The 26,460-nt window shown below is 40.1% G+C and overlaps 2 protein-coding genes across 13 annotated transcripts in view; one reads left to right on the forward strand and one right to left on the reverse strand.

Annotated features, from left to right (window-relative positions):
* DST (dystonin) overlaps nt 1–833 on the reverse strand; it is a 306,949-nt gene extending 306,116 nt beyond the window's left edge. For 7 of the 9 annotated variants that reach the window (XM_039380420.1, XM_039380416.1, XM_039380421.1 and 4 more), the window contains exon 1: nt 371–818. In XM_039380420.1, coding sequence (XP_039236354.1) covers nt 371–551 — 181 coding nt within the window. In that variant the 5' untranslated portion in view covers nt 552–818. Of the gene's footprint in view, nt 1–370 lie in introns of all 9 variants that reach the window. The other 2 variants (XM_039380429.1, XM_039380422.1) reach the window with 2 other exon arrangements.
* BEND6 (BEN domain containing 6) lies at nt 94–25,194 on the forward strand. 4 transcript variants are annotated; one of them, XM_039380430.1, is made up of 10 exons: nt 94–574; nt 3,303–3,429; nt 14,132–14,360; nt 14,461–14,606; nt 15,112–15,210; nt 15,594–15,771; nt 17,817–18,034; nt 19,346–19,538; nt 21,382–21,520; nt 23,955–25,194. In XM_039380430.1, exons 3-10 carry the CDS (start codon nt 14,165–14,167, stop codon nt 24,220–24,222), a joined length of 1,437 nt encoding a protein of 478 aa, XP_039236364.1. In that variant the 5' UTR covers nt 94–574; nt 3,303–3,429; nt 14,132–14,164; the 3' UTR covers nt 24,223–25,194. The 4 variants fall into 4 exon arrangements, with proteins under 4 accessions (XP_039236364.1, XP_027586386.2, XP_027586388.1 ...); XM_027730585.2 differs by lacking the exon at nt 94–574 and adding an exon at nt 996–1,097; XM_027730587.2 differs by lacking the exons at nt 94–574; nt 23,955–25,194 and adding exons at nt 996–1,097; nt 23,727–23,929.
* Nucleotides 25,195–26,460: the final 1,266 nt, after the last annotated feature.

Raw genomic sequence — 26,460 nt, forward strand, 5'->3', positions numbered from 1 at the left:
TAACGGGTTTACCCCGCCGCTCGCCCTTTGGCGCACACTTCGGGACGGGTCTGGCCCTCCCGGCGCAGCTAGCAGCTCCGCCCGGCATTTATATTTAATTCATCGGGAAGAAGTTCAGCATAAAGTTCTGCTGCACTTGAGAGACCGGGGAGGGCTGGGAGGTTTCCCATCCCCTCACCTCGCTCCCGCTAGCCGACGTTTCTTTAAGGGATGGGTGGAGACAAGGCTGCCGCAGTCCTGGGCTCGGCTTGAATTTTCTTTAAAGCCTTTGCCCGGCTAAACCGAGGCAGAGCGGCCCTTCGCTGGCAGAAACCGCGGGATGGGTCGGGAGCACCCCCCGCCGCCCTCGGGGACTGGCAGCATCTCTTACCTCGGCTCCTTGAGCGACCTGAAAAGACGGATTTGATGGGATGCCTCCCTTTCTGGAGCCTGCGGTGCCAGCAGCAGAAGAATAAAATCGTGGCAATGGTCCCCAGCAGCAGCAGGAGCAAGAAGAGGGCGCACTGGATGCTGTAGGGTCTCAGCAGGACCAGGAAAGCCGCGGCAATCATGGCTCAAGCACCCGGCTGCCCCTGTGCGTGCGCGGGTCTGCGGCGAGCGGCGGGGGGCCGGGCAGCGCCGGGCAGCCTCTCCCCCCGGCAGCGGGGCGGGCATCGCCGCCGGCACCGCGCTGCTGGAGCCGGCAGCCGGGCGGGAGGCGGCGGCGCGGGGGAGGAGGAGGAGGTGGAGGAGGAGAAGGAGGAGGAGCGGGATGAGATTCAGGCCGTGACTCAGCAGCCGCCGCCGCGGTGATGGTTGCGGTGGGGCTTCCCCTCGGCGCCCGCACGGCTGCCGGGAGCGGGGAGAGCGGCGGGCAGAGCCGGAGCGCCCGCGGGCACCGGCGGGCGGGGCGGGGCCGGGCCAGGCGCCGCATGGCAGCCGGGCGGGCACGGCACGGCACGGCGGGGCGGGGCGGCGGGAGGAGGAGGAGGAGGAGGAAGGTGCCGCCGGTGCCGGGAGGGAGGAAGGATCGCCGAGCGGCGGGGACTCGGCCGGGACGGCCGGTGACATCACCGCTGGAGCTGCGGCAGAGGGAGGCGGAAAATGGCTGGTGCGAGGTACGGGGGGACCCCCGGGGGAAAGAGGGGCCTCGGCTGAGGGGCGCGGGGCGGCAGCGAGTGCCCGCCCAGGTCTGTGGGCGCTGGCGGGGGAAGGGGCTCTGTGGTGGACCCTGGACCCGAGGTGCCGATCGCAGCGGGTTTCGTGGCAAAGCTGTAGTGGGGGAAGGGACTGGAAAGTATTAATGAGGTCCACCCTGACAAGGTGACCAGGGCCTTCGTGTGGTGCTGCCCCGTGTCCCTGATGTCGGGATTTAGCCGACAGCTGTGTAAGGGAGGCCCCGGGCAGCGCTCCGGGACGCGGCCCCGCAGAGGGCTGTCACCGGCGGTGCCCGCGCTGTCCTCGCCCCCCGCGCCGTGTGTGCTTTGCACACTCTCTCAGCCGTGTCCTACATGAAAGCCGCGGGGAAGTTGTCTGGCGCAGAGGCTGGACAGAGCAGCACCTGCAGGGACCCTCTCATTGCAGGAAATTGCAACGCGCTGCAGCCCGTGCCCTTCGCGTACCGCCGGGCCGGAGCTAAGGCATCGCAGGTAGCATCGAAATCCTGTGCATGTGCATGTGCAGGTTGCTAATGCAGATGATAACAGGAGTTCACCTACGTTGCTACCTCTGTAGCTGTTACTGTGATACTCCAGACTTTCAAAGACTCTCTCAACACTGTTAAACGTGCACAAAAAAAAATCATGTGCTGAAAATATATCCAGGTACCATTTTGCAATATGTCATTTGCCTGTGTCCCTTGTGAAAAAGGTTCATTCAAGGCAAAATCCTTGTGCTTTTCATGCATCTTTGATGTCACTACATAAATCTGAGGAACATTTCCAAAACTTTATAGAACTAATTAAAATCTCTGTGTAAATATTGAAATAACATTAAAATGTTACAGCTTTATATGACTGCCATGAAACTATATATGAAAAACATATGTGCAAATTTAAATTAAATTACAAAATATGCAACCTGGAAGGACAGAGAAACATATCTGTGGTAGCTTAAATAAGAACAGGAAAAATAATCTATAAATTAGCAAAACTAATTTATCACTGAGTTAATAACATTGTACCAGTGTACTGTACCCTTAAGGTTAAGGAAGTCCATTATCATTGAAAGAGCCTCATGATACCGAATTGGGGAGGGCAAGTAAAGAAAGAAAAAAAAAATTGGCTTTTAGGTCTGTAATATTTTAGTCCAGGAATTTTGTATCATTTCATGCTATACACTAACGTAGTGAGCCAAAATAGTCTGTCATATTACTTTGTAAAATGGAAAGTTGCTACATTGCAGCCATCGATTCAAAGCTTTCCATCACTGCCTAGGAACTGCCAAGTGCTGTAAGGTTGTGTTGCATCACATGGTGCGATATTGAAATCTTTCCTAATACCGCAGTACACTGCAGTAGAATGGTTTTAATGCAGATTACCTGGAGATTGTTCAAACAGTTCATGTTACCTCACTGAAACATGAAGCAAATCTGTGTGATCCTGCTGGCATGGCACTGCCCTGCTGCAGTGCCCTGCTGCAGGATATTGCAGGAGGAAACTTTTTGACCTTCAGTGTCTGCACTGTTTTAGTGTTTCAGAACGGGATGATGGAGCAAATGTAGCATGGCAGTGGCTGCATGTTAAATTGCAGATAACTGAGAGGGAATGGTTCTTTTCACATTGTTCTCATGAAACAGTGCATCATCTGACAGATGAATCTCTAGTGTTAGCTCCTTAGTTTAAGTTTTATAGCTTTTCCCTTCTAAGACTTAGAGCTCACTGGTATCTTGAGGATACTGTTTTTCCAAAAGGATATAATAAATTTCATGACAACTGCTTAATTTATTTTTTCAAATGCAAAAGAGAGTACAGTTTAGTACAAGAAATGCTGACATGCATGATTTTTCAGAGAGCTGCTGCTACAGGCTTCTGAGTCAACTGTCTCATACCAAACTGCTGCTATGGCTTTCTTTATATTCATTACTGCTCTGTGTGTGTTAAATACTGCAGGGTTTGGTAGCATGGTTAAAATGTTACTTCCATGGTGAATAAAGTTTAAGTTCCTGAAGTTATTTCACATTAAAAATAAGCAAACTATATGTGAGTAGAATTTTTTACCCCAGATAGTAATAAAGAGAAATTAAAAGAAGTTTTTTATGTATAGCACTTTTAATTTAAGCTTCTTTATGGAATGTTTTTCCTAAACTTTTCCTGAATCTTAAGGCGGACAAACAGAGAAGAGAAAAGAAATGAAGAGAGAAGGTTAAAACAAAACCTCTCAGCTGAGATTTGACCTCAGAAGGAGGATCCTGGAGGTGAAGCTATTGCAGAGAAGAGGAAGTAAAAGAAGGTAACAAAGTCTTGAGACTAACTGTGATAACAGTGTGTGGAATGGCAGGGGAAGTCAGAAGTTGTTGAGAACTGGAATTGTTTTATAATCTAAGAAGGCAGTTATTGATCCTGCAATAAGTAAAGAGTCCTGCTACCGTTTCAGAGTACACATAATGTAGCTGCACTTTTGCAGAGATGTTAGCAGGTGGGACTTAGTGTCCTGCAGATGCTTGTTTTGATGGGGATCACAGGCAAACAGAGCATTGACAAAGTCACTGGCATAGCTGACGTTTTTGGCAGGAGTCTGGGAAGCAGCCTTTTACTTGAGCAATGCTGAGGGAGGAGGTGGTGATAAGTATTTAGCAGAGGGATGAAAAAGGAAAGTTCTGCTTCAGAGAATCCACAGAAAAGAGGTGACCAACAAACACTTGCAAGTGGAAAGGATCAGGAGGATGCTTCTGTGGTTGCAGTTGCTCTTGGATGGAGTTTACCTATTTTCCCAAGTTGTGTAAGGAAGGGAAACAACATGAAAATTATGTCATATTTCTGCAGTTCAATGTAAGAGTTGAGCAGGGAATGTGCTGTAGCAGCAATAGCCCTCCTGCAGGGAGACAAGGCAGTGTTGACCTCAAATATTCTTTCAGCCAGTCTTTCATGATAACCTGTTCTGACTTAGCAGTCTTGCCCGGCAAGGCTGAAGGCAGAGATATGTTCTTCCCTTACCCTTGCCCTGCGTGCAGACTTGCAGTACAGTCTCTGGGCCAGTGCATATTCCTTGATAATTTAGGTGAGAAACCATGTCTGCAGAGATCTGCTGACCTCCCTCAATGTGAGCTGCGGGATTCAAGGGCACTCCGCAACTCTGCGAAGGCACCTCTCTGCTCCTACAAACCTCAGTCTCAGACCTCATTTTGTAACTGTAAGACTCCCTGTATCAGTGAGCTGAAGGAAAAAGGTCACATGATGGATCTGGTGATGTGGACATAAGAATAGGAGATGATACATGAGATGATTTCAGAAGAGTTGCTGTTCACTGGTTTGTAGTTATGCTTTAAGGACTGTGTTTGTAGTATTTAATTATAATTAAGTAAAATATTCTGCTTAAATGACTACTTACCTGGCTACAAGGGTTCTCTAATCATCTAATACTTCTTAACAAAATATTTGGTTTTTTTCTAATCAAATGGGAACCAAAGAAAATATAGTAAAAACTAAAGAAGCAAGCAAAGTAAATATAGAAAACATAATAGTGTCTGAGTATTACCAACTTCATTCAATAAAATATTTGACTATCCCACTTGATATTCTACTCACGGATTACATGCTGCCCCCAGTGTGCTTCCTAGCAGCTTAAACATACCGGATGAGAAGATGTTGTGAAAGGTTCTGGTAGATGATTAAAGTTTATAAAATATTTTCTTCAGCTGAAAGAATAACATTTTCCAGCTTGATACAGACATTCCATTTCAAAAAAATCTGTTATGTGAAATGGTATGTTCTAAATTCGGCAAGGTTATTGCAAATCTTTGTTCTGCAAAACTTGTTAAATCGTTTGCTCCATACAGTCCTTTGCATGTTTGGAGGGCACACTAGCATTACTTAATTCTCACAATACCCTTGAAGTTAGGCAAATGTGTATTATTATTTCAGATCCTTTAAAAGGAGAAGGTGAACTAGAATGGTTGTGTGATTTACCCAAGACCAAAATGTGATTCCAGTGCTACAGACTAGACCTCTCCATGACTGGAACATTTTGCCATCTGCAGGTGTCTTAGGTGACCATGTAAAACCAATTTCTTGCCAGCTTTATATACGTAGAGGTAGTTGTCCTCATTTTGTGAGTTCATCAACTCACACAACTTGCATATTTTAATTCCCTCTGTTTATTAGACTGAATGTAAATCAAATGGAGAATGACCCATGCAGTTGTACACTCATGGCTTAGAGTGTTGCTAGAAAAATGCTGGCAGGAATTCTGTGGGCATAAATTGACTTTGCAGACAGAGAGGCTGATCTTGAGCCTAGATGGAAATATACTGCTGAAGCTCCTATGGCGCTTTTTTTTTATTATTATTACAGCAGCAGTGTGCCCCTTTGTCCTTGGGTAAAATTTGCTCTGTATTCATTTTTGGCAGTGTTGAATGTAGCAGTTGTCAATCTGAATGTGGCCTTACATCCCAGAGGGAATTGAACTTCATTAGTGTTTTTGTGTATATAATTAGAAGTTGTTTAAGGATCGCTTCAGACTGATATACAACACTGGTCATTCCACTCATATTACTTTATAAAGTTAGGTTGAACTACATACAGTAAAAAGACATTTGATTTTATAGGAAGGGAAAAATTACCTCTAATAAGTTTTGAGGTTTTTGTCTTTGCAGGGAAGATGCCTCACTGTCAATTCTCCTAAGTGCATGCAGAATTACTCTCAGTTGAAGTAATATTCCCTGAAGAAAAAGGACAACATATATGTTTGTTTTTCTAGCTCATGACCTTTAATAGTAATGCAGATTTTTTTTCCCCTCCTACCTACCAAAATGCTGCAAAACCAGAGCAATTGAGGAAGAGCTTTGGAGTAAAAGAGCGGGCACTTTGAGTATTAACTAGGCATGACTTCTTGTCTATCATCACTCACCCATGATAGCCAATAAAGACATATAAGTAGAGATGATAAGATGCTGCTAGGTTATTAAATACTGATCAAAAATCAAGCCTGGAATTTTCTAGCTGTTATTTCACTTCTATGGTTTTCAAGGGAGAATGCCACAAATAGTGGTACTTCGGGGCAGCATGAAATATATAGCTTCTGCCATCTTATAAAAAGAGTAAGATACATCCTCTTATAAACTCTCATATCAGGTTATCAGTGGGTTTGTTTCAACAAATCCAATTTGAAAGTACATTAGTTGCATATGGAAAGTATGCCTAATATTTTTTCAGCCTTTTAGGAAAAGGTTATTTGACTCCTTGGGCTCCTATACAGAGCAAGCGCAGTTTTGCACGTCAGCACAGATTTGCTTGTGGTGGAACTCGCCTTCCCATAAACATCTTTAGACAAAATAAGTGAGTGCATCACTGGTCTTTATCGTTTGGAAGTGTTGTGTTGGAATACCCAAGCCAGGTTATAATGAGTACAGCCAAGTGTTTGACTTTACAAAGCCATGCTGACTTGTTTCTCCTTCCAGGCTACTTACTGCTTCTAAGTGTTTAGATAAATTAATCTGCATGGAAGGAGCTTTCATCTGATTATTCAAACTCTTGTACCTTAGGTATCTCATCCAATTCAATAAATAAAGTGATTTTTTTATTGGTCTGTATATTAATACATTTCGTTGTGCATGGCATTTGTGAACAAAAAAATTGAAGCGAGTATTAGCTTTCCATCTGTCAGCTGTGAAATAGCTATTTAATAAAGATACTAACCTGTGATATAGAATTAAGATAACTTCCTGCATCTTGTTATTTGGCATCTTGTTACCTTTATGTGAATCTTTCACTAAGTGTGGGATTAAAATACAGATAAATAAATGTGTGTGGTTTATAGGCATGTGAGGTATCTAGGCTCCTATTTAAGCTCAATTTCATCATCAGGGCCCAGAGAACAATTTGTTTCCCTGAATTTATGTGTTTGGTGCTATTTGAGATGCGTGCAGTTAGTAACCACCCTCACAAGCCTGGAGGAGGGTCTAAGCCCTCTGTGAAGTCTGCGCCTATCAGAAGAGACAGCTGGAGGCCAGGCATAATAATTTATAGTATCTAAGACTGCACCATGCATTTATTTTTAGGCAACTGAATTGAATCCTACAGCATTTGAAATATGCTGAATTGCTCTCCAGGGAGCTTTAATTGTGTTCAATAGAGACTTGACCTTTACAACTGTTGGAGTTGCTGAAGGCTGAGACATCTCCAAAAGGGTGACCGCTGTGATGGAATACCCTGGGGAAATTTGCACTTCTGGAGTGGCAGGTGAAGGCCAAGCAGAATGACACTGATGCTAGACGCATGTTTAGGAAGCCAAGTTGATCCCCTAGATCTCCAGTGATTATAGTGATAACTTAGATACCTGGTGCAAATGTAAGCATCTCAGTCTAGAACTGAATCCTGTACTGAGAGCCCAATAATGATGCTAGGTTGCTATCTTGAAATTTATTAAAATGAGTGCCATTTTTCACTGTTAGTTGAATAAATTATTCATTAGAACAGAAGTTTAGGACTTCCAGATATACTAAATATACCTGCTTGAAATTCATTACTCATCCTTTCCTAATGGTTTGATGCAAAAATCAGAGCTTTACCAATAAACTTCTTCAGGCTTTCAACTTAAGCCACAGTACTACAAAAGGCTTTGGCATTTTATTTTATTTTATTTTATAGAACTTCTAGGTTGCTAAAACTCACAGCATGGAGGGCACTACTGTGAAAAATAATAACGTCCTCATGAATTCCTTGGGTCACTCAATGCATTTTGGAATGTGGTACAAGATTTGTGCCAAATTCTCTGTATAATCCTGTGAGTTGTGAATGCTGCTGAGGCTTTGAAGTCAAGGAGATGATCTGCATAAATAAGGTCAGAGATGTTGCTTTACCATACTTTTACTTTTCAGAAAAGTATCTCGGATTATTTCATAGCTAGTCGAACCAGGATAGTCATCTACAGTCAGGAAGTGACCTGTTGGATATCAGGAATAAATCATAGTTTTATCCTTCCACTGAAAGACAAGTGGGATCATTTCTGTGCACTTTTAGTTTTGATAGATGCTCCTCCAGATTCCCAGCTGAATTTGGAACACAGTGATACTGATGATTCTGGAAAATCTGTATTTCTCAGCTGAGAGCAGCAGATTTGTGCTTTTGAATCATATTTTCCCATAAAAAGACTAAAATATTGCACTGTAAATCTCTTGAGCAGTTGCTTTTGCATTCTTCTGACAGTGCCTAATTCCACTGAATTAATTAGTAAATCTTACACTGATTTCATAGGAATAAGATTAGAACCTACAACAGGGCATATAACATATTTAAATATGATCATATTTTCCATCATACACTTGAGAATTTTGAGACTTCAGTGAAGCCCGAGTTTTACATTGACATTGTATTTAATGTCCTGACAAGTTCACTGTAAAATGCCACAATCTAAGTAACACAAATCAAATCTGTGATTACCACTTATCATGCTGAATTGGAAATAAATAGTTTTGTATGAGGTAGATTAATTTCAAGATCAGTAAATGGGTTTTCGGTGTTTGTTTGTGGGGTTTTTTTGCCAAGGAAAAATGAGATTATTGAAGACTGAATTTAGAGAGTAGATAATATAAAATCTTAGTACATAATAAAGTACTAACTTTACTGAGGCTGTAGAAATTTGGCAGAAAATAAACTCCCTTGCATTACAATTGTTCCTCAGAAATCGGAAGAACTGGGTGCAACAGGGCTTAATTTCTGATTAGAACCAATTCAGCACTATCAGCCTGGTCATGTTCAATATAAATTTCCATGATCATAGATTTGCACATACTGCAATTTATTGATTTGATACTATAAATCTGGCTGAGTTCAGTAAGAACTTTCACAATCCAGATTCACCAATGGTATGGTTTATTGAAGCATTAGGAAGGCAGGTTCAGGATTGCCAGTGATAAATGTACTAACCACAGAATGTTAATGTATGTTGCTACAGAAGATATAGTAACAGAGATCTATTAGTGATATAGCTATATAGATATAGATATAAATAAAAAAATATTCACAGGTCTGCTGCAACGCTAGCTGGAGGCACAAAGCTCACCTAGAGGCATCCCTCCAGGGAAGGAGGAGAGACACAATCCATCAACCAATCCCAAGCAAGCAGAGGTGTTTCCCCCTCTCTCTCTTTTTCTTTTTTTGCCCCCAGACCCCTCTTCTTTTATGTTGTAGATGGGGTTTTGATGGTTATCATACACATACGGTTCTCCTCCATCCACTAAGGTGGCAGTAAAGGCTGTCTGATCTTCGCCAGAGAGTCTTTGAGTACGTCCTTATCTCCTTAAAGGACCATGTTTATAACAAGACTGGTTATGCTCAGTGGAGAGAAGGCTAAAGGCTGGTGCAGAGATGTGGGTGCTCTCCTGTGCTTCACTGAGACAACACTGGGTGTGAGACCTCCACCCCAGGCATCATTCAGTCCTTATGTCTTGCTAGAGCCAGGTGCAGACTAAGCAGGGGCACATCTCGTGTTTTCCTCAAACCAGCCTCATCAGTTCTTACTGACTTAAAGCAACTCTGCAGCAAGTCAGACAATTATATATCTGTGTTACATGGCTGTGGTACGGTTCCTTGACTTGCTGAAACCAGTGGCAAAGCCCTGTTTTAAGCCATCAGAATCAGACCCATCGAGTGGGTATACAATCTCATGTTGTGAACATGTAATATTTTGCTCTGTGTTTACTGAAAGGAAAGAGAAATAATGATCTCAGCATGCCATCTGCCAGCTCTCTGGCTGAATGGAACAGAGTATGTCAGTCAAAGGGTGAGATATGTCTTTAAACGACCTTTGTGGATTTTAGTGGGGTTTTGTTGTTGTTGTTGTTCTGGCTTTTTGGGTTGCTTAATAAAAATATTATGTATGCAAATTTATAGCATTTGTGCAGGATGTGAGGTATTAACATATTTGTAAAAATTAAGAGTCCAATTAATGTTTCCTCTTCAAAACTTTAAAATTAGATGGCTCCTTCCTTTTTTTTTTTCCTTCTACAAATGACCTAGAACAGTGAAAAATCATAGATTTACATTTCAGTACTTCTCAAATAAGTAACTAGTGTTTTCAAATAGAGAATATAGCAGAATTGAGTAACTTGCAAAACAGAAGTGACTTTCAAAGGTCATATAATTTTCTCTGTGGTTTGTAGCTGCACATGGGGTAATGCTCATGAATGATTTTGTATCCTCCAAATAAAGCACTGAACAAAGCATTCAGTGTCAGAAATCTTACTTGATGACTTGCAGAACTGTGTTATAGAGATTTAAAACAGAGAACCAGATACGGATTTTGTATGCCATCCTTTTGGCTCCCTACAGCAGAAGGTCTACTGGAATTTATACTACTATCCAAAACCTATTCAAAAATAGAAAAAGCTAATATAGTATAGGTTGGACCAGCCCAGCTTTGTAAGGAGACATACCTAACCCCATAGTCACTGAATAGTCAGTGGAGAGAAAGAGGCTCTCCCAGACAGTAAGTCATCTGCTGTCTTTTAGACACGTCTTAGGGTGAGATGAATCACCTCCCTTTCTGCTTTGACTGAGCCAAATGTGGTTAGACAACCTCTCACTTTTAAGGCAGTAGAAATCTGGTAAGGTTAATGCCAGTCCCCAAGATTTATTTTTTTTTTTGTGATGTTAATATAGTATATTTTGCCTTTGATCTGTTTTGGCAAATAAAACCCTTCAGAGGAGAGATGCATTTCCAGCAGTCCTGACTCACCCAAGGTTCATATGGACTCCAGTGGGAGAACAGGGTGAGAAAACACTGCAGGACTTCTGGAAAGTGAAGTGTTTTCCTTTCCCTTATTAGTGACATTTTGTTCTACCTTTCCATTCCCTTTAATCACTGGCTAGAGATGATGCCAGCAGACAGTTAGGTGTTATCCCCAGAGCCCATGGACTGTCACAATAAATTCTGTGAAAAGACATAGTTTGATTAATGTCTGTTGCAGGAGCTGAAGCCATCGCTCTGTAACAGAAAAATACTAACAATCAACTACTGCACTCTGTTCCTCTTATTTGGCAATGTAATAATTTCATCATTTTACCCATAACACAAGTAGTTGGGCTGGTGCCCAGAAGAGCTGCAGCAGAGGAAAGGGTACCTGGCCAGTCACTGTTGCTGCCCCACAACTGCTTTCCTGCCTTGGTCCCTTAATAAACAGCAGGAACAACAGGATTGAGCACAAGCTTCACAAAGTTGACAGGAGGCTTTCAGACTCCTACTGGGAGCTCAAGGAGTGGATTGATGCCATCCCTCCTCCATGACTATTTGTGAAATCCATTCCTTATTTCTCTCAGCATACTGTGTAACTTACATTTTAGCATGGCAGCTGTTAAGGTCCTTAGTGAAATCAGTTTAGTTGTTTACTACTACACCCTCCCACCACAGGCAAGAATCTTGGCAGCTCAGAAGAGCTTTATAGATGATGTAGACAAATTGCTGAGCTCCAAGTCCTGCCATGACCATAGTAAAAATTGTCCTTAGCTTGGAGTGGCAGGATGGATTTTCATGGATCCAGGTGTTTGCCTGGTGTAAAGACTGTGCAGGAAATTTTGTCGTCTATGTGCTTCACAGCGTCTACCAGGCTGCTGTCATGGGCTTTGAGCATTCAGAAGTCCACATGTCCATTGACTCCATTAGGCTGTTTAACAATGTACACAAGTCTGATACCTTCCAAAAGCTGTTGGACTTGCTACTGAGGTGCACGGTGTTGGCACAGTGTGTACGTCAATAGCCCCAGTGCCTTGGGGAATCAGCACATGCCCTCCGTGCTGTGAACAGCCTGTGTATTCAGTGCATCTGGGCTGACTTGCTAACCCCGTACAAGTTTAGAACAGAAGAACGTCCCATGGCTCAAAGAATATTTGTCTCGATACAAAACGAGAGACAACAGACAGACTGTTAGAGGACTGCAGGGAAACATTAAAAAAATATAGAAGTCGGTCAATCAGTTGTTAGTCTTAGCACACTGGCAGCTCCGGCTTTGCTGCAATTCTGTTGCTTTTATGTGGGCTTTTAGGAGAGTGATGAAGTAACTCGCAACTGCCAAAGCCAAGGAGGGAAAGCTCAAAGTGCTTTATTTGAGAATTGAAGAACTAGGGAATGGGGATTGCTGTGCTGGGTTGATCAGAGGCAGAAAGTGACACCTCTGAGCCAGATGAGAAATGTTAAGCTGACTGAGGTATACACACAAAAGCATTTTGAAAAAGAAGGAAGAATACTGATGCCCAGTGTGATTACGTACACCAGGTGGTTTAAATCCGATATTTTGTTGTTAAAACATGCAGTTTCATTTCGGACCTCGCCTGTCCCTAGTGAGATCAGTGCTGAAACTTTTTGTTCCATTGGGTTTTGTTTTGTCTATATGTTTATTCATTTGAATGATCCCTGTCTGTGGTATGAGGATCCACAGGGCATGGATCAGTAGTAGAATGAGGCCTCCAGTGATTCATGCTAGGCAGAGATATTCAGGCTACTTTCTCTCCAGAATTTACATGGGATGGATGTTTCCTGGTCTGTCTAACACTTTAAAGAAAATTAATAGCAATTCCTTTCTTCAGTGGAACAATCTTAACAATCCCTCTGCTATCACACTCAACACATTCTGCATAAAAACATGATATAATACTCTTTTTAATGGTGATTTCTTACGCTTGCTTCATCGTATCAGTAAACATGTTGACAAGACTGCAGCTGTCTTTTGCAAATTCAGTCCACTGGTGTGTGGAAAGCCAGCTCTGTTGAGGCGTAGCACAGACCTGGGGAATAGCTGAGCTTCTGCAAACGAATTGACATTGCTTTGTAGAGCACTGCAGCTAGACATTCTCACTTTGACATAACAGCCCCATGTAATTCTTCATTTCTAGCTCTGAGTTACCTTTTGACAGCCTCTGCATGAGGCACTAAATTTGCTTTTGACTGATTGAGGCCAAGTAGATCACAAATCACACTGTCACATCTGGGAATTCATGAGTTTTCTGCTCTGTAAAAGTACTTCACCTCTATAAATTGACCATATGTTTGCTGGAAAGATCTAGGTTTGACAAAATCAGATTTTCTATTTTTATTTGTTTTATCTGATTTAATAAGTTTAAAGTAGAAAATATCTTCTCTGAGTATAATGGCAACACTTAGATGAACTAGTTACATTTCCAGTAGAGTGTCATAATGTATGTTACATTTCACACTTTCATGAAAGGCATATCAGCTTAATTAGGGGAATAAAGCACAAATTATTACTTTTCCTGTCTTCTGGTATAGAACTTCAATGCTTTAAAAAGCCCAGAAATGTTCCTTTGCTTTAAAAGTATTGTTTTATGAAACAAATGATTTAGCTGTATATTTGGGTTTGGGTTCTCCTTGTTGCTATTATTTTTCATGAAGCAGTACAGCTCTCTTCCAGTCCTCAGCCTGTCATTTCTTTTGTATGTCAAGTTTTCCACTGCCAGGATGTGTCATACCTCACCCAGTCAGTTGTTCTGGGTAGTTCTGGGTTGGTTTTCTGTCCATGATTAATACAGCCCTGGAAGTCTGACATCCCTCTTAATAATATGTATAGCTAGTACTTTCCTTCATTCTAGGGAAAGTTTTTATCGCACCTATATCTTTTAGTCAGAGGCTGGATGGAAAACTACTTTTGGGGCAAATGCAGTAGTAATAGAGATCACAGTCAGAGATAGATTAAGCATAGTAGTAATATGGAAGCCAGGGCTCTGCAAGTGAAAGCTGTTTTCTGTGCATAATTTTGGGGGCAACTGTCTGATGTACAGGTAATGAGCAGATGTACAAGTATTGACCATCTCCCATCTTTCAAGGGAGATAGAACTCTTTGTTTGGCTAGTTTTCATTTTCTTAGCCCGAATATTTTCATACAAGGTAATTACCAATATCCAGGAAAAGGAGGGTTGGTTGGGGCTTTTGTAATATTCCTGTGGTGTGACACAGCAATTGCTATTTTTCCTATGTTATTCTGCAGGCAGTGTCTGTGTGACAAGAAAACCACTTAACAATGAAAAAATTCACACTGTTTGATTTTGTAAATGATAATTCACTGCAAATTGGAGAGACTTCATGGATACAGGACCTTCCCAGTGATGACAATGAATTAGAAAGACTTCTGAAGCCAAATGAGCATGTGCTAGTAAACTGGCCTGTGGGAGAAAGGAAGACAGAAAAGCACCTGGTGAAAGTTGTGTATATGAGTGGTGAGTGCAGTTCCAGAGCATTTATCTGATACAAAATCTAGTTGTAAGGTATTACTACTTGATTGTTGGCCTTTGGCCTTTTTTTTTCCCATCACTTCAGATGATCCCCAGGAGCTGGTGGAAATGATGCAAAAGATACTGCGAGCAGATGAAATTACAAAAATACAAGTCCTTGGAAAAGGCAAGAGGAAGAGGATAGAAATGATATTCTCAGAAAGTGAGGACAGTGATCTGGATAAAGAACAGGTGAGTTTCTGTCTTTTTGTGTGTGATATTGGTAGGCCCATAAAGGAATGAAATAGACTGTAACTATTGATTCTTCACAATATAACACACAAAACATGTATGGTAAAGGTAGGAGGAATACAGGTAGTCTTCACATGGTACCTCAGCACAATAACCTGTCAGAGTAATTAGGCCAATAGATTTTGTCCTTTGCTATTAAAAAGAGTGTTATTTAAGACATGGATGCTCTGTAACTCCATTACATTTTCTCCCATAAGACAGAAATCTGACCAGTGCGTAAAAAAGGGAAGAGACCAGGTCTTCTGAGCTCTGCATTTTGCCAAGATCCACAGTCACAAAATGTAGGGAAGAAAAACATAAAACTTAACAAAAAGTTACATACATATTTTTTAAAAATACTAAGAATGTCAAGTGCACAGTGAATAAAAGTTTATGTTATACTATGAGATACTGTATTGAAAGGCTCTATAGGAATGCAAAGGCACTGTTATGCACTTGTTTACAGGGGAAGATGAGGAAACATATAAAAAGAAAGAAATCATTGCAGGCATCTGCTCCTGCCAACATCCTGAGTCAACTTGAAACATCTTTAATTAACAAACAGGTAAACATCCATCTTCAGCAATTTTAATGTTTTAAGCAAAAGCAAATTGAAATGTATTCGTTGAGAGGGGCATAAGAGTTTTGTTTCAGGGAAGTTTAGTGAAGTCTAAAAGACGCTATCTTGGAAAATTGGTGAATGGAGAACAGAGACAAAGGTGCGTAACAGTTACATATTACACTGATCTTTCATTTTTAATCGTAATAGGAATAGTAATAGCTGTGTTCAGTAACAGCTTTTATTAAAATGCACTCAGTCTGTTTATACAATCTGTTTATACAAGAGAATGCTTTGATTTAGCCAGATATTCTAATGTTAGTTTCAATGCTTTAATTTTCTGTTGTCGTGGCTCTAGATAGCATGGCTGTTTCGTTTTTTTTTTTCAGAGAGAACCATATTCAGAAAGCAACTTTCTGTATAGTGAAAGCAGCAGTGATGATGAAGAGCCTTTATTTCAACTGTCCAAGGTAGAACTGTGTGCCAAAATTAAAAGTCTCAAGAGGAAGCTGACAGACACCATGAGAGAAAACTGCCGCCTAAGGCAGTCCCTGGTGATGCTTCAAGGTAAAATCAGGAGTATTTTGATGAAAGGAAAGCCTGTAGTTTGATTTATAAGAGGCCATTTGGCTGGAAATTATGGATGCTCAAACACCTGACATGATCAAGGCCTGCCATTAGCATCAAAGTCTTTGATACATGGCAACATTTAATTCCAGCAGCACTTACTATCTTACACGGAGGCCATGTAATCATAGAGTTAGAAATGGAAAAATCTGTCTAAATCCTGTCAGTTGTTCTCAAGAGAACCTTTCCAAAAGCTGCGTATAACCATCGGCTAAGCTCAAACGCTTCACTGACCAGTCCAACTAACCTTATTTATTAGCAGTTTTTCTTGATCTGCTGGAATTTTGTTTATTCTGGAATTATTTAATTTCTAATTACTTTTGTAATTACTCATTATTGATAATCTGAGTTAGTTCCAGGTGCACCAAATTTAATCCTTTCCCAGAGGTGAACCATTTTGTTCTTCTATAAATGAATCCATAATAATCCATATAAATGATCACTTAGTGATAATTTCTGAAGCCCCTCTCACTTGTTCCTGTCCCTTACTCTGGCGCAGCCAAGACAAAATCCAAAATTTCAAAACATAAAACTTAACAAAAAGTTACATACATATTTTTTAAAAATACTAAGAATGTCAAGTGCACAGTGAATAAAAGTTTATGTTATACTATGAGATACTGTATTTAAAGGCTCTATAGGAATGCTGACTGATTAAGGTTTAAAGAGGATTTGCTCCTCCCCTTGCCAGCTACACCATGCCATCCCTAGACAGCCTAGTATCTGATTTTTTTACTGTCATATGATTTTGCAACTGCTTATCAGTTTCATTGCCCACCTGACTCCATTATGTTATTCATCTTGGTTTGAATCATTCATCTCCACCTTTTTAAATATTATTTGTAAGCATTTTCTTAGTGTCTGACAACTTTTCTCACACATTTAAGTCCATTTTTCTTGCATCTTAAGCACTTGTAGTAGTCTTTTACAGTATTTGCTGTAAAGGTCCAAAAACTAAAACGATCTTAATTTTGGGGTAGAAACTGGAATCTTTGTTGAACACACGAAACACTATTTAAGGGTCTCGAGGGCAGAATATGGTAATGAGGAGGTCAGGTTATGCCAGCTAGGGGACTACCCAATTGATTAGCATTTCCCATATCCAGGATTACATGTGGGGGGAAGAGGATTAGTATTTCCAGTAACCAGGATTACACCTGGGGGAGGATGGTTACATTTCCCAAAACAAGGATTACAAGAGAGGGGAAAAAACAAAGGGGCTTCTGCATGGACTGATAGCATCATCACAAAGTCTTTCCATATCCTGCTGCTGGAGATAGGACAATGCACATGGTTGAATATCATTGGGTCTTGTCTGGTCCTTAGATGATGGAATTTCCCTTAGCTCCTGTTGTCCACAGCCTGCTACATAATCCTAGCAGTTCCTTTTCTGCAAATACCCTTCTGAGTTTTTGGATTGCTACAATTTTCTGTAATTTAGTGATTCTGTATCTTGCTGATCCATCATCCCTTGGATCCTTTTTGTTCCGAATTGATTTTTCTTAATGGACTTAATAAAAGTTTATATTTGAAAATAAATATTACTTGGAGAAAACGTTATTTAAAACATATTCTTTATAGATTAAAAAAATGGAGAAGTCTCTGCAGTCTATGCAACTTCTTCGAAGAAAAAAGCATCAGATATTACTTAGCCCATATTCAATAGCTTTACAGACTTCTGGAGATTTTGAGATAGTAAAAAGAGAAATAGTCTGCTTAGTGCCATGATGGGCATAAACTAATAGTTCCCCTTAGCCTTGCACAGAAATGATCTATCCTAGAAACTAAGGCCTGATCTTCATGACTGGGGACAGCAGAATGATGGGAAAGCATTTGGGAGAAGAGGAAAACAGTATGTTGAAAAGCCTTTGCTGACTACTTTTGCATTATGACAGGAATCTAATTGCAAAAATATACATGCTTATGCCATTAGAGTCTGAAAGGTTCAATTACTATTTTACCCCTGACTTTCTGTCTGATTTCAGTCTTGCCACAGGCAGTCACTCATTTTGAGGAACTGGTAGGGATGGCTGAAGCACTGCTCAAAGGAGGAGTGACATCATCTACGTCCAGTCTGCACTCACATGCTGTTTGGAAGGCATCTCACAATCCATTAGCAGATTCCTATGCAGCTATGCATAGTAACTCCAGCTCACCAGTAACTTTGAATGTGGAAGATGAGGAGCAACAGACCGAAAAACAGGTCAGTTAAAAGGCAATTTCAGGCACAAAAATTAAAACTTTATACAGTACAAACTTCACTGTTATAGTACAACAAATATAAAAAATAGCATCAGGAAAAATCATTTTGTCATCATTCTGTTGATTACGTGACTAGTGAGCTCCTTCTGAGCAGAAGGCTCTTTTCATGCAAAGCACTAGGTTTCATCCTGTACACTCTGAAACTTGCTTTAATTTCAGTGACCTTGCACATCTGTGTCTAAGGGCAGAATGTGGAATGCATGAAGAAAATACTAGGGATAACTTCCAGTCTAATGGTTTGGATGCCAAAGGGGAATGGTAGCATTTCAGAGATAGAATCTAAGAAAAATACCAACGGTCTGTTTAAATTGTTAATTTGTAAATGGAGGCTGGTATTGTTTCTGCAGTTAAGTAGAAAAATACAAGTATATGGAGAAAGTGAGTAAAGAAGTTCTCCTATTCTCTGTAATTATAACAGAACATGATTGAGAAATCTGAGGCACAACAGCTATACATGAAAAAAAATCAAGATGCAGCCAAAAGAATACTTTCAGCTTCTGCATGCACAATTTACATAAACATTCTTATGCACTGGGTCATGTTAATCCATTCAAATCATTCTCGTGTGTTGTCATGGGGAGCTAAAACCCAAAGAAGTCTATTTAGAATTATCAAGGTATGATGTTTTGACTGCTTATTGTAATATACAAAATTTGACCTAACATTTTCAAAGAAATAAAAAGACCTAATTTTCTAAGCAACCTGCCTTACTTAAAAGAGGTAGCTCAAAACTGCTGATTGGGAGAGTTCAAATTTAGGCTTTACCACTGCTTTGTGTAGAAGGCACTGTCAAAGCTCAGTACCAGATGTCACAGTTCTTAGGGCATGTGTGCTCAGAGGCAGGAATATTAGCTTGGGCATAGTGCCACGCTACTGAGGCTGTACAGAAACCATGCCAGAACTGGACCACAGCCAGCCTGCATGGAGTGCAAGCAGAAGGATTTTGATATGTCTGAACATGTCCTGTCTCCACTAGTGAGTAATAAGGATTGCTTGGTGAAGGGTTTTCTAGGGTGGATGGGGTCCTTAGTCTGCGCCACAATGCTTCTGAAAAAAAGCTAAGGTGTATCTGTAGTTCCAAATGCTGAGTGGTATGCAAGTTTAGTGTTAATCTCAAGCACATGGTTTGCAGAGATTACTTCTGAAATTGTGGTTTAAAAATAGAAAATTAAAAAGATATTTCAGCAATAATACTATATAATATTTCTAGTAAACTGCAATAGTTATGCTTATGACCAATTTTGTTTTCCAGTTCAAGATCGAAAAGTGGCAGATCGCACTTTGTAACAAAAGCAAACCTCAAAAATTTATAAATGACTTGATGCAAGCACTTTATACACATGAATACATGGCTACACACAGCCTGACAGGTGCAAAGTCCTCCTCTTCAAAGGATAAAGCGGCAAAACCAGCTATGAATCAGAATGAAGTTCAGGAAATCATAGGTGATGACTTCTTAACATTACTCAATGTGGCACTGGCTTGACAGGGGGCTTTCTCTGAGGGAGGGGCTGTAATGCTTAACAGCTGGTCTACTCAGGTGATGGACTGTTTTGTATTTCCTTCTCCAGCTACATAATTTTTTAAACCATCTGTTACAAATACTGTCAGTGAAATGCTAAGTAGTAGTATTTCTACTGTGTGAGTTTTGCAGGTTTTATTTATGTACCTGCTCAGGCACAGTGATATTGTGAATTTTTTAGCCTTTGAAAGGTTAATCTATGACAATCAAATTTGGAGCATGGTGATAACGGATAAGGGAAGGCAAAAAGAGGACACACTTGGATCAAATTTAAAATTATGTCTGCTGTGTTCTGAAGTTAGTGAATGTTATGAATTCTGACATTTTAAATAGCGCTAGAGGCAAAAGGAGACAATAAGTACAGAAGACAAGAATAGTGATCAGAGAAGCAAATAAAATTTGTTCTATGCTGAGGTTTAAGGCAGAAAATATTTGATGCATAGGAAAGAGAATAAGGAAGTAGCAGCTTTAACAAAACAGTATTTTGTGAGGACATGAAGCCTGATTTTTATTGCATTCACACCTATAGTTTAATACTTGAACAACATAGCCTAAATCTGTTATCCATTCTCCATTGCCATTCCCTAGAATTTCCCCACTTCTCTCGGTTCCCTTTCCAGCTTAGCTCCAGTTCCTATACCCTGGTCCAGTTTTGTTGAAGTTGGACAGCAGTTTCAAAAGTTATCAGTTGCAAAAACCTCTTTTCCTTAAGAACTTAGCTAGAGAAAAAGACCCAAAGTCAAGAGAGATAAAAGTAAACAGTGTGTAAGATAGTGAAAATATATTTAGAGGAAGTAAGACGAGACAATTTCAGAATGTTGTATGAGAAAAATGAAAAGGATTTCGTTGGTTGAGAAGAATGGTTGGACTCAATGAATTTAATAGTCTTTTTTAAGCTAAATGATTTTATGATTCTAAATGCTACCAGTGACTTTTCTAAAGGTGGATTCTGGGGAAGGATCTAGGCAAAACTGAAAAGGGAAGCAGAGAAGATAATCAGGACATGGAATACAGCATGCTGCGGAGCATTCAGTGACAAAGCCTATAAGAGAAATCAAAGAAGTCTGTTAAAGTAGAAGAGAACACTGGAATTCAAACTGAAAAGTGTCAACATTATATAAGAAAAAAAGAAATATTAGAAAGAAAGCTGGGAGTTCCAGAACTGTAGAAAATGAGTTAGCAGATAAGATTATTTAAAGAAATGGAAACTGTAGGACTTCAAAATAAAATGAAATGATAAAGGGTGGGGAAATCCAGGGGAGGGAAGATGGAGAAGACAGGAGCAGGAATCATATTCCTCATGTTGAGTCCTGTTAGTATTGCATTCAGAAAATTTAGCCAGGCAAAACAGAAGGGAAATTTTTAGAAAAAGAGACATCATCTGCAAATGAAAATTAATGAAAAAAAAAAAAAGTAAGATTCAGAGGCATGAGGACTGATGTGGGTAGGAAAAGGACTCTCTGATCAAGAACAGAACAAAGGGTGGGAGGATTAGCAAACACAAATCACTCATTACAGGAAGCCCTTGTGGCCCTGGAGTTCCTTTCGAGTCTGCCAAAAGCAGGCACAGCAATATGGAAGGCACAGAGAAAAGCAAGAGCTGGCATCTGCAAAATCTGTGAAACAGTTTGTAAAGACAGTGAAGTAACTAAATCTGAAGCTGAAGTAGCTGGAAATTTAAAAGGTGAAAGAAATGGATTTTAGATCACATATCTCTTGTTTCCCTGATTTGGAGGCCTCATTCATATGATCTCTTTATTTTGCAGGAATCACAAAACAGTTGTTTCCAAACACAGATGATGCTTTAATTAGGCGAATGATGGGACAAAAACTGAACAATTGCACCAAGAAGCCAATTTTAAGCAAAGATCTTAACTCAGGTGCTTTTCAGAAACAAAGCTTTTGGTAAGTTATTAAAAAAAAAAAATAACCTGTAAGGTGTAATTCCATATATTACTCCGTAGTTACAAAACCCAAAAACACTCTTAAAATCACAATGAAAATGCATATTCATATATGCATTACCAAGTAGATAAATATTTCCATAAACTTGTACAAAAAGTATGTAACACAGAAGCTTAACATTACAGCGCAAAAAAGTTATTGATTCTCGACAAAGCAGTACAAGACTATTAAATTACAGGAAAAGAGTACAGAAGGAAACATATAGAGTTGTTTTGCTGAATATATCTGTTTTTAGATTTGGCATTACTTACTTTTCTTATTATTCTTTGGCTCTCCAGAGACCAGTCAATTCCATTTTCGTGTCACCTGTTTTGCTCCAATTAACCCACAAGTGAAGATAAGGAAAATCACACCTATTTTGTACATATCGATAAAAGTACCACAGGAGAGCTAAATTAGCAATCATTCACTGGCAGAAGAGTGAATGATTGGGGCAGAGGAATTATTAAATAACATTCTACTTATTACGGGCATTTTTACCTTGTGAATGAAACTAATCTAAAATTGCTGGTGAAGTCAGCTAATGCACATATGACAGAATGGTTGAGGCTGTGAGGGACCTCTGTAGATTGGCTAGTCCAACCCTGCTACTCAAAGCAGGGTCACCTAGACCAGGTTGCTCAGAGCCATGTTTGGCTGAGTATCGGCAAAGATGGAGACTCCACCACCTCTCGGGGCACCCTGTGCCAGTGCTTGGTCACCCTCGCAGCATTTCCTGATGTTCAGACGGGACCTCCTGCGTTCTGTTTTTACCCATTGCCTCTGGTTCTGCCACGGGGCACCACTGAGAAGAGGCTCCATCTTTTTTACACTCTCCCAGTCAGACATTAATGCACATAGGTAAAATCTGCTTGAGGCTAAACAGTCCCAGCTCTCTCAGCCTCTCCTCAGGAACAGGATAAAAGGTGAACAAGGAACAGGAGAATAGATTAAAATAGGAAGACAGGGAAGAGAGATTTGTTCTTACTTAGGCTTTCTATACTGCAGTAACATTTTTCTTTTTCCTGGTTCAATCATCTCCTGCATATTTACAACTGTAAGACACTTCATAACAAAATAAAAACAACAAAAAACACCACCAACAACCAAATCACCCCAAGGTATTTGACTATGTTATGACACCATTGTTTGAAAAGTAGAAGTGCTTTACTACTAAAATTCCTCTCTAAGCCACCTGGCAGTACTCCATGGACCACTAGTGGCCTGTGAATGACTATTTGAGAAATACTTAGAGAGTATTTGTTGGAAGAGTCCATATACACAGGTTTCCCATCTAGAAACAATAAACAGATGCACCAGCCTGGCTAAAATAAAGTTTATCATGTTAACGCTTTTATTCTAGAGATGAGAAGACTTCATAAAACAAAGGTCCTCTGTATTTGTAACATACAGTGTGCAGTGATTCACTGTAGTATTTTTCCCTGTCCTTGACACAGGCAGGAAAAATAACAGCCCAGAAACACAGACTTTATCTTCTTTGAAAGTATTAAATCTTAAATATTTTAAATTTTAAATCTTTATCTTCATCAGATGGATCCATAAATTTTGCTAATTTCTGAGTCTTCTCATGTACGCAATATTCCCAAAGCCTTGATGGGAAGATCTTGACTATACTATAACAATTCTGGACTGTTTTTTAATGCTGCCTATAGATCTTCAATTTAAACTTGATATTTTAAACATGTCTTTATGTCTATTATTGATCAGTACTTATTTAAAATACCATCTAACATCCACGGAAAACAATTAACATATTGCCTGCATAATCTCTCTTGAACAGATGCTTATTAGAATGGATTTATAGTGGATTCATTTTACAGCTGTTAAGAATTTCCTCACTGTAAAAACATTTAAGCACGGTAAAAGTAATCAAGATAATAGCAGTGGTTCCTTTAACTCAGATGACACATATATTCTCTATAAGAAAAGTAAGAGAATTTAAAAGTGCTCATAATCTCACTGTTACTCCTGCAGTTCACCCTCCAGCAATGAAGTACAGAGAGGGGTCGAGAAAATTCTGTTGTTCAGTATATTTAGTAACCACTTATACACACAAGTTACTAACTTTTAAAACTAGTGATACTACGGCTTTATCTCCTCCCTTGCTGCTAATTCTTCCTTGCCCACCTTCTCCCCCTTTCCCCAGAATACAATTACAATTCAAGAGAAGAAGTTTGGAGTCAAATCCAACAAGACAGACAAGTCACCATCTCAGATCCGTAAGGGTGAGGTGAAACAAGGAAAGAGGAGTGTGACAATGAAGAAAACTATTTAACTAGCTAATAAACAAACTCTGCAGCTCAGAAACTAAGAACAGTACTAACTGCACATTTAGTGTTAATATCTCAAACTTAGTTATAAATTGTCTCAACAGCGGTTCAACAGCTGCTCCTCAGGGCATCATCTCTTCGGCTGTTCCTCCCAGTACACAAGACCAGCAGGATGATGATTCACCAGCTGCTAATGCACAACTTCAGCAAAGTGACAGCTGCCTGACTCCTCCACCTCCCACCCCAGAGGGTCAGCAGGAGTGTCTCAAGCCCACTGATTCTAAGGTGGAGTCTCAACTCTCAAGCAGCTCACCAGCGCCCTCTCCCAACCAGGGTTGTGGACAGGATCTCAGAAACTCAGACAAGGAATAACTGAAGGTATTTCATACCAGTTCACATTCTCAACAGAGATTAAGTAGTAGTATAAAATAAAAAGGAAATAATACCTAAATGGTACTAGATATTGGGTACTGTCCAACAGTGGACCGAGATAGAACCCTGAGAACTTTTTTCTCAAACAAATGAAAATCCCACAGTTTAGAAAATAAATGAAGGCATATTAATATCTTTAAATTTAAGATATTATAAGATATATGCATGTTATGCAGTAATTAAAAAATATAAACTTGTTCTGAAGAATACAAGTAGAGTTCCCCTTAGTTAGAAAAAAGCATTATTTAAAGTAATACCAAAAGAATGTATATGAAGAGTCTTAATCCCCTTCCTTTCACCTTGACAGCTGAGGGAAAACTGCTTTAAACGATCAGAGAAAGCTATTGTATATTAATGTAAAAAGGGATATTGATATGAAAAGAGAATAGAAAGATTTCCTAGTGAAATGAACACTATAGCCAGCACAGGATTAGAAAGCCCAGGGCCATGTGAGCAGAGAAGAAGAAATAAAATAGGTATTAAAGGACACTATTAAATTGGAAAGAAGAAAACATTCTTAAGGCAATGAAACTGCAACTCTCAAGATGTCCACAGCAAAGAAGCAGCTGATTTTTAACCTCTGAAAGTTGAAAAGGCAACGGAAGAAGTCATGTTCCCTTGTAGATCAGGGAGAAGGCTTTTGTGGGGGCTGGGGTAAAAATTAAGTGATTTGCTATCCTTTTTCATCTTTCATGTCTAACAATTCCTCGTAGATAGGATCAGGAAGAAAGCAGGTATGAAATATGTTAGTTCTAGCTCATGTTATTAACTACCATCTATAAAATGTAACAGAAGGATGCTTATGTACATTTTGTATATGTAACTATGTACAGCATATATAAGAATGTATATAGTTAATCATATTTTTGAAGTGAATTTCTATCAAATAAAATGAAACATTACTATGTCTTAGTTCTGTTTTACTGCCCTTACTGTCTTCTGGGCCTTTTCTTACATTAGCCTCTGTTGTACACTCTAAAAAGTTGGGATTTTTCTCTCACTTGTTTTTTTCTTTTTCTCTTTTTTTCTTTAATAACTCTTCTGAAGCCAGCTTCTGTAAAGCTTGTCAGTTTTAGTTGGGGAAGGAGTTGGCCAACCTTAGAAGTGTTCTCTAATCTTAAAGTTACCACAGCCAATATTGCACAGCTGCAGCTGTTTGGGAGGTGTTGAAGCACTTGGGCAGGTACACAGAGCCCAACAAGAGCAGCTGCTCTCCCTGTCACTGGTGCAGCACTGCAGATCATGCTGTATTTTGTGCTTGTCTATTCTGCTGACTTGGTAAGTTGTCCAAGGAAAAAAACCAGTGGGGCTGGCAGCTCACGACAAGGAGTAAACAAGGCTTTTCATGGTAGGGTGGAGGGCCTACTACTAGGCATGGGCCAGGGAGAGACGTGGGTGTTCTGGACAAAAGGAACAGCATAAAGAAGGAGATATTTTAATGTTTTACCAAAGGGTAAAAAGGGAGAAAGCTGCAAAGAGCCAGTTCCTTCCGCTCTCCTAAAGTATAGAACTGATGTTATCCCGCTGGATAAAAGAAGATAAAAAAAGCTTTTACATAACTACCCAATTAACAAAAGAGCCATATTCCTTGCAGTATGACCAGAAAAGAAGAAAATACAACTGCTTTTCCAAAATGACCCTGACAAACTCTGAGAACACAAAATTGAAGCCTAGATAGTCACAGATTAGAAACTTCAGAAGTAAAGAAAGGGAGAGTGTTAGGATCCAATTATTAAAGTTATTAGAGAGATTCCTCTGCCGGAAATAAGGTGCAAGCGAGACCACATGCCAAAGTCAATAGTATGGATTTTATTTAGCAGTAAATGAAGGGTTCAAGGAGGGAGAGAGAGATAGGGGAAAGGAGGGGATGGAGGGGTGAGAGTGACAGTGAAACAGATTAAGTAGAAAAAAGATATCACCACTCCATAGATTCTGACAACACCCGTTTGGTCCTTTCCTTCTGGTCTTCTCTGTATCTGCCAAGTGGTGGGGGGAAAGAGTCCAGAAAACTCTGTGTTCATGGGGTTTATATTATGTGGAGGCTACATGGAAACGCTCCCTGTACCTCCCCTGGATGATGTAATACTGGATCATGGGACATTTCACGAGTCTTTGACACCTTCTAAGATGTTTCAGCTGTCACTTATGTCAGTGTAGTTGAATCAGACAAGCCCCCTT

Source organism: Pipra filicauda, unplaced genomic scaffold (genome assembly GCF_003945595.2).
Source record: "Pipra filicauda isolate LSUMZ 115617 unplaced genomic scaffold, ASM394559v2 scaffold195_size2193078_pilon, whole genome shotgun sequence".
Classification (NCBI taxonomy): domain Eukaryota; kingdom Metazoa; phylum Chordata; class Aves; order Passeriformes; family Pipridae; genus Pipra; species Pipra filicauda.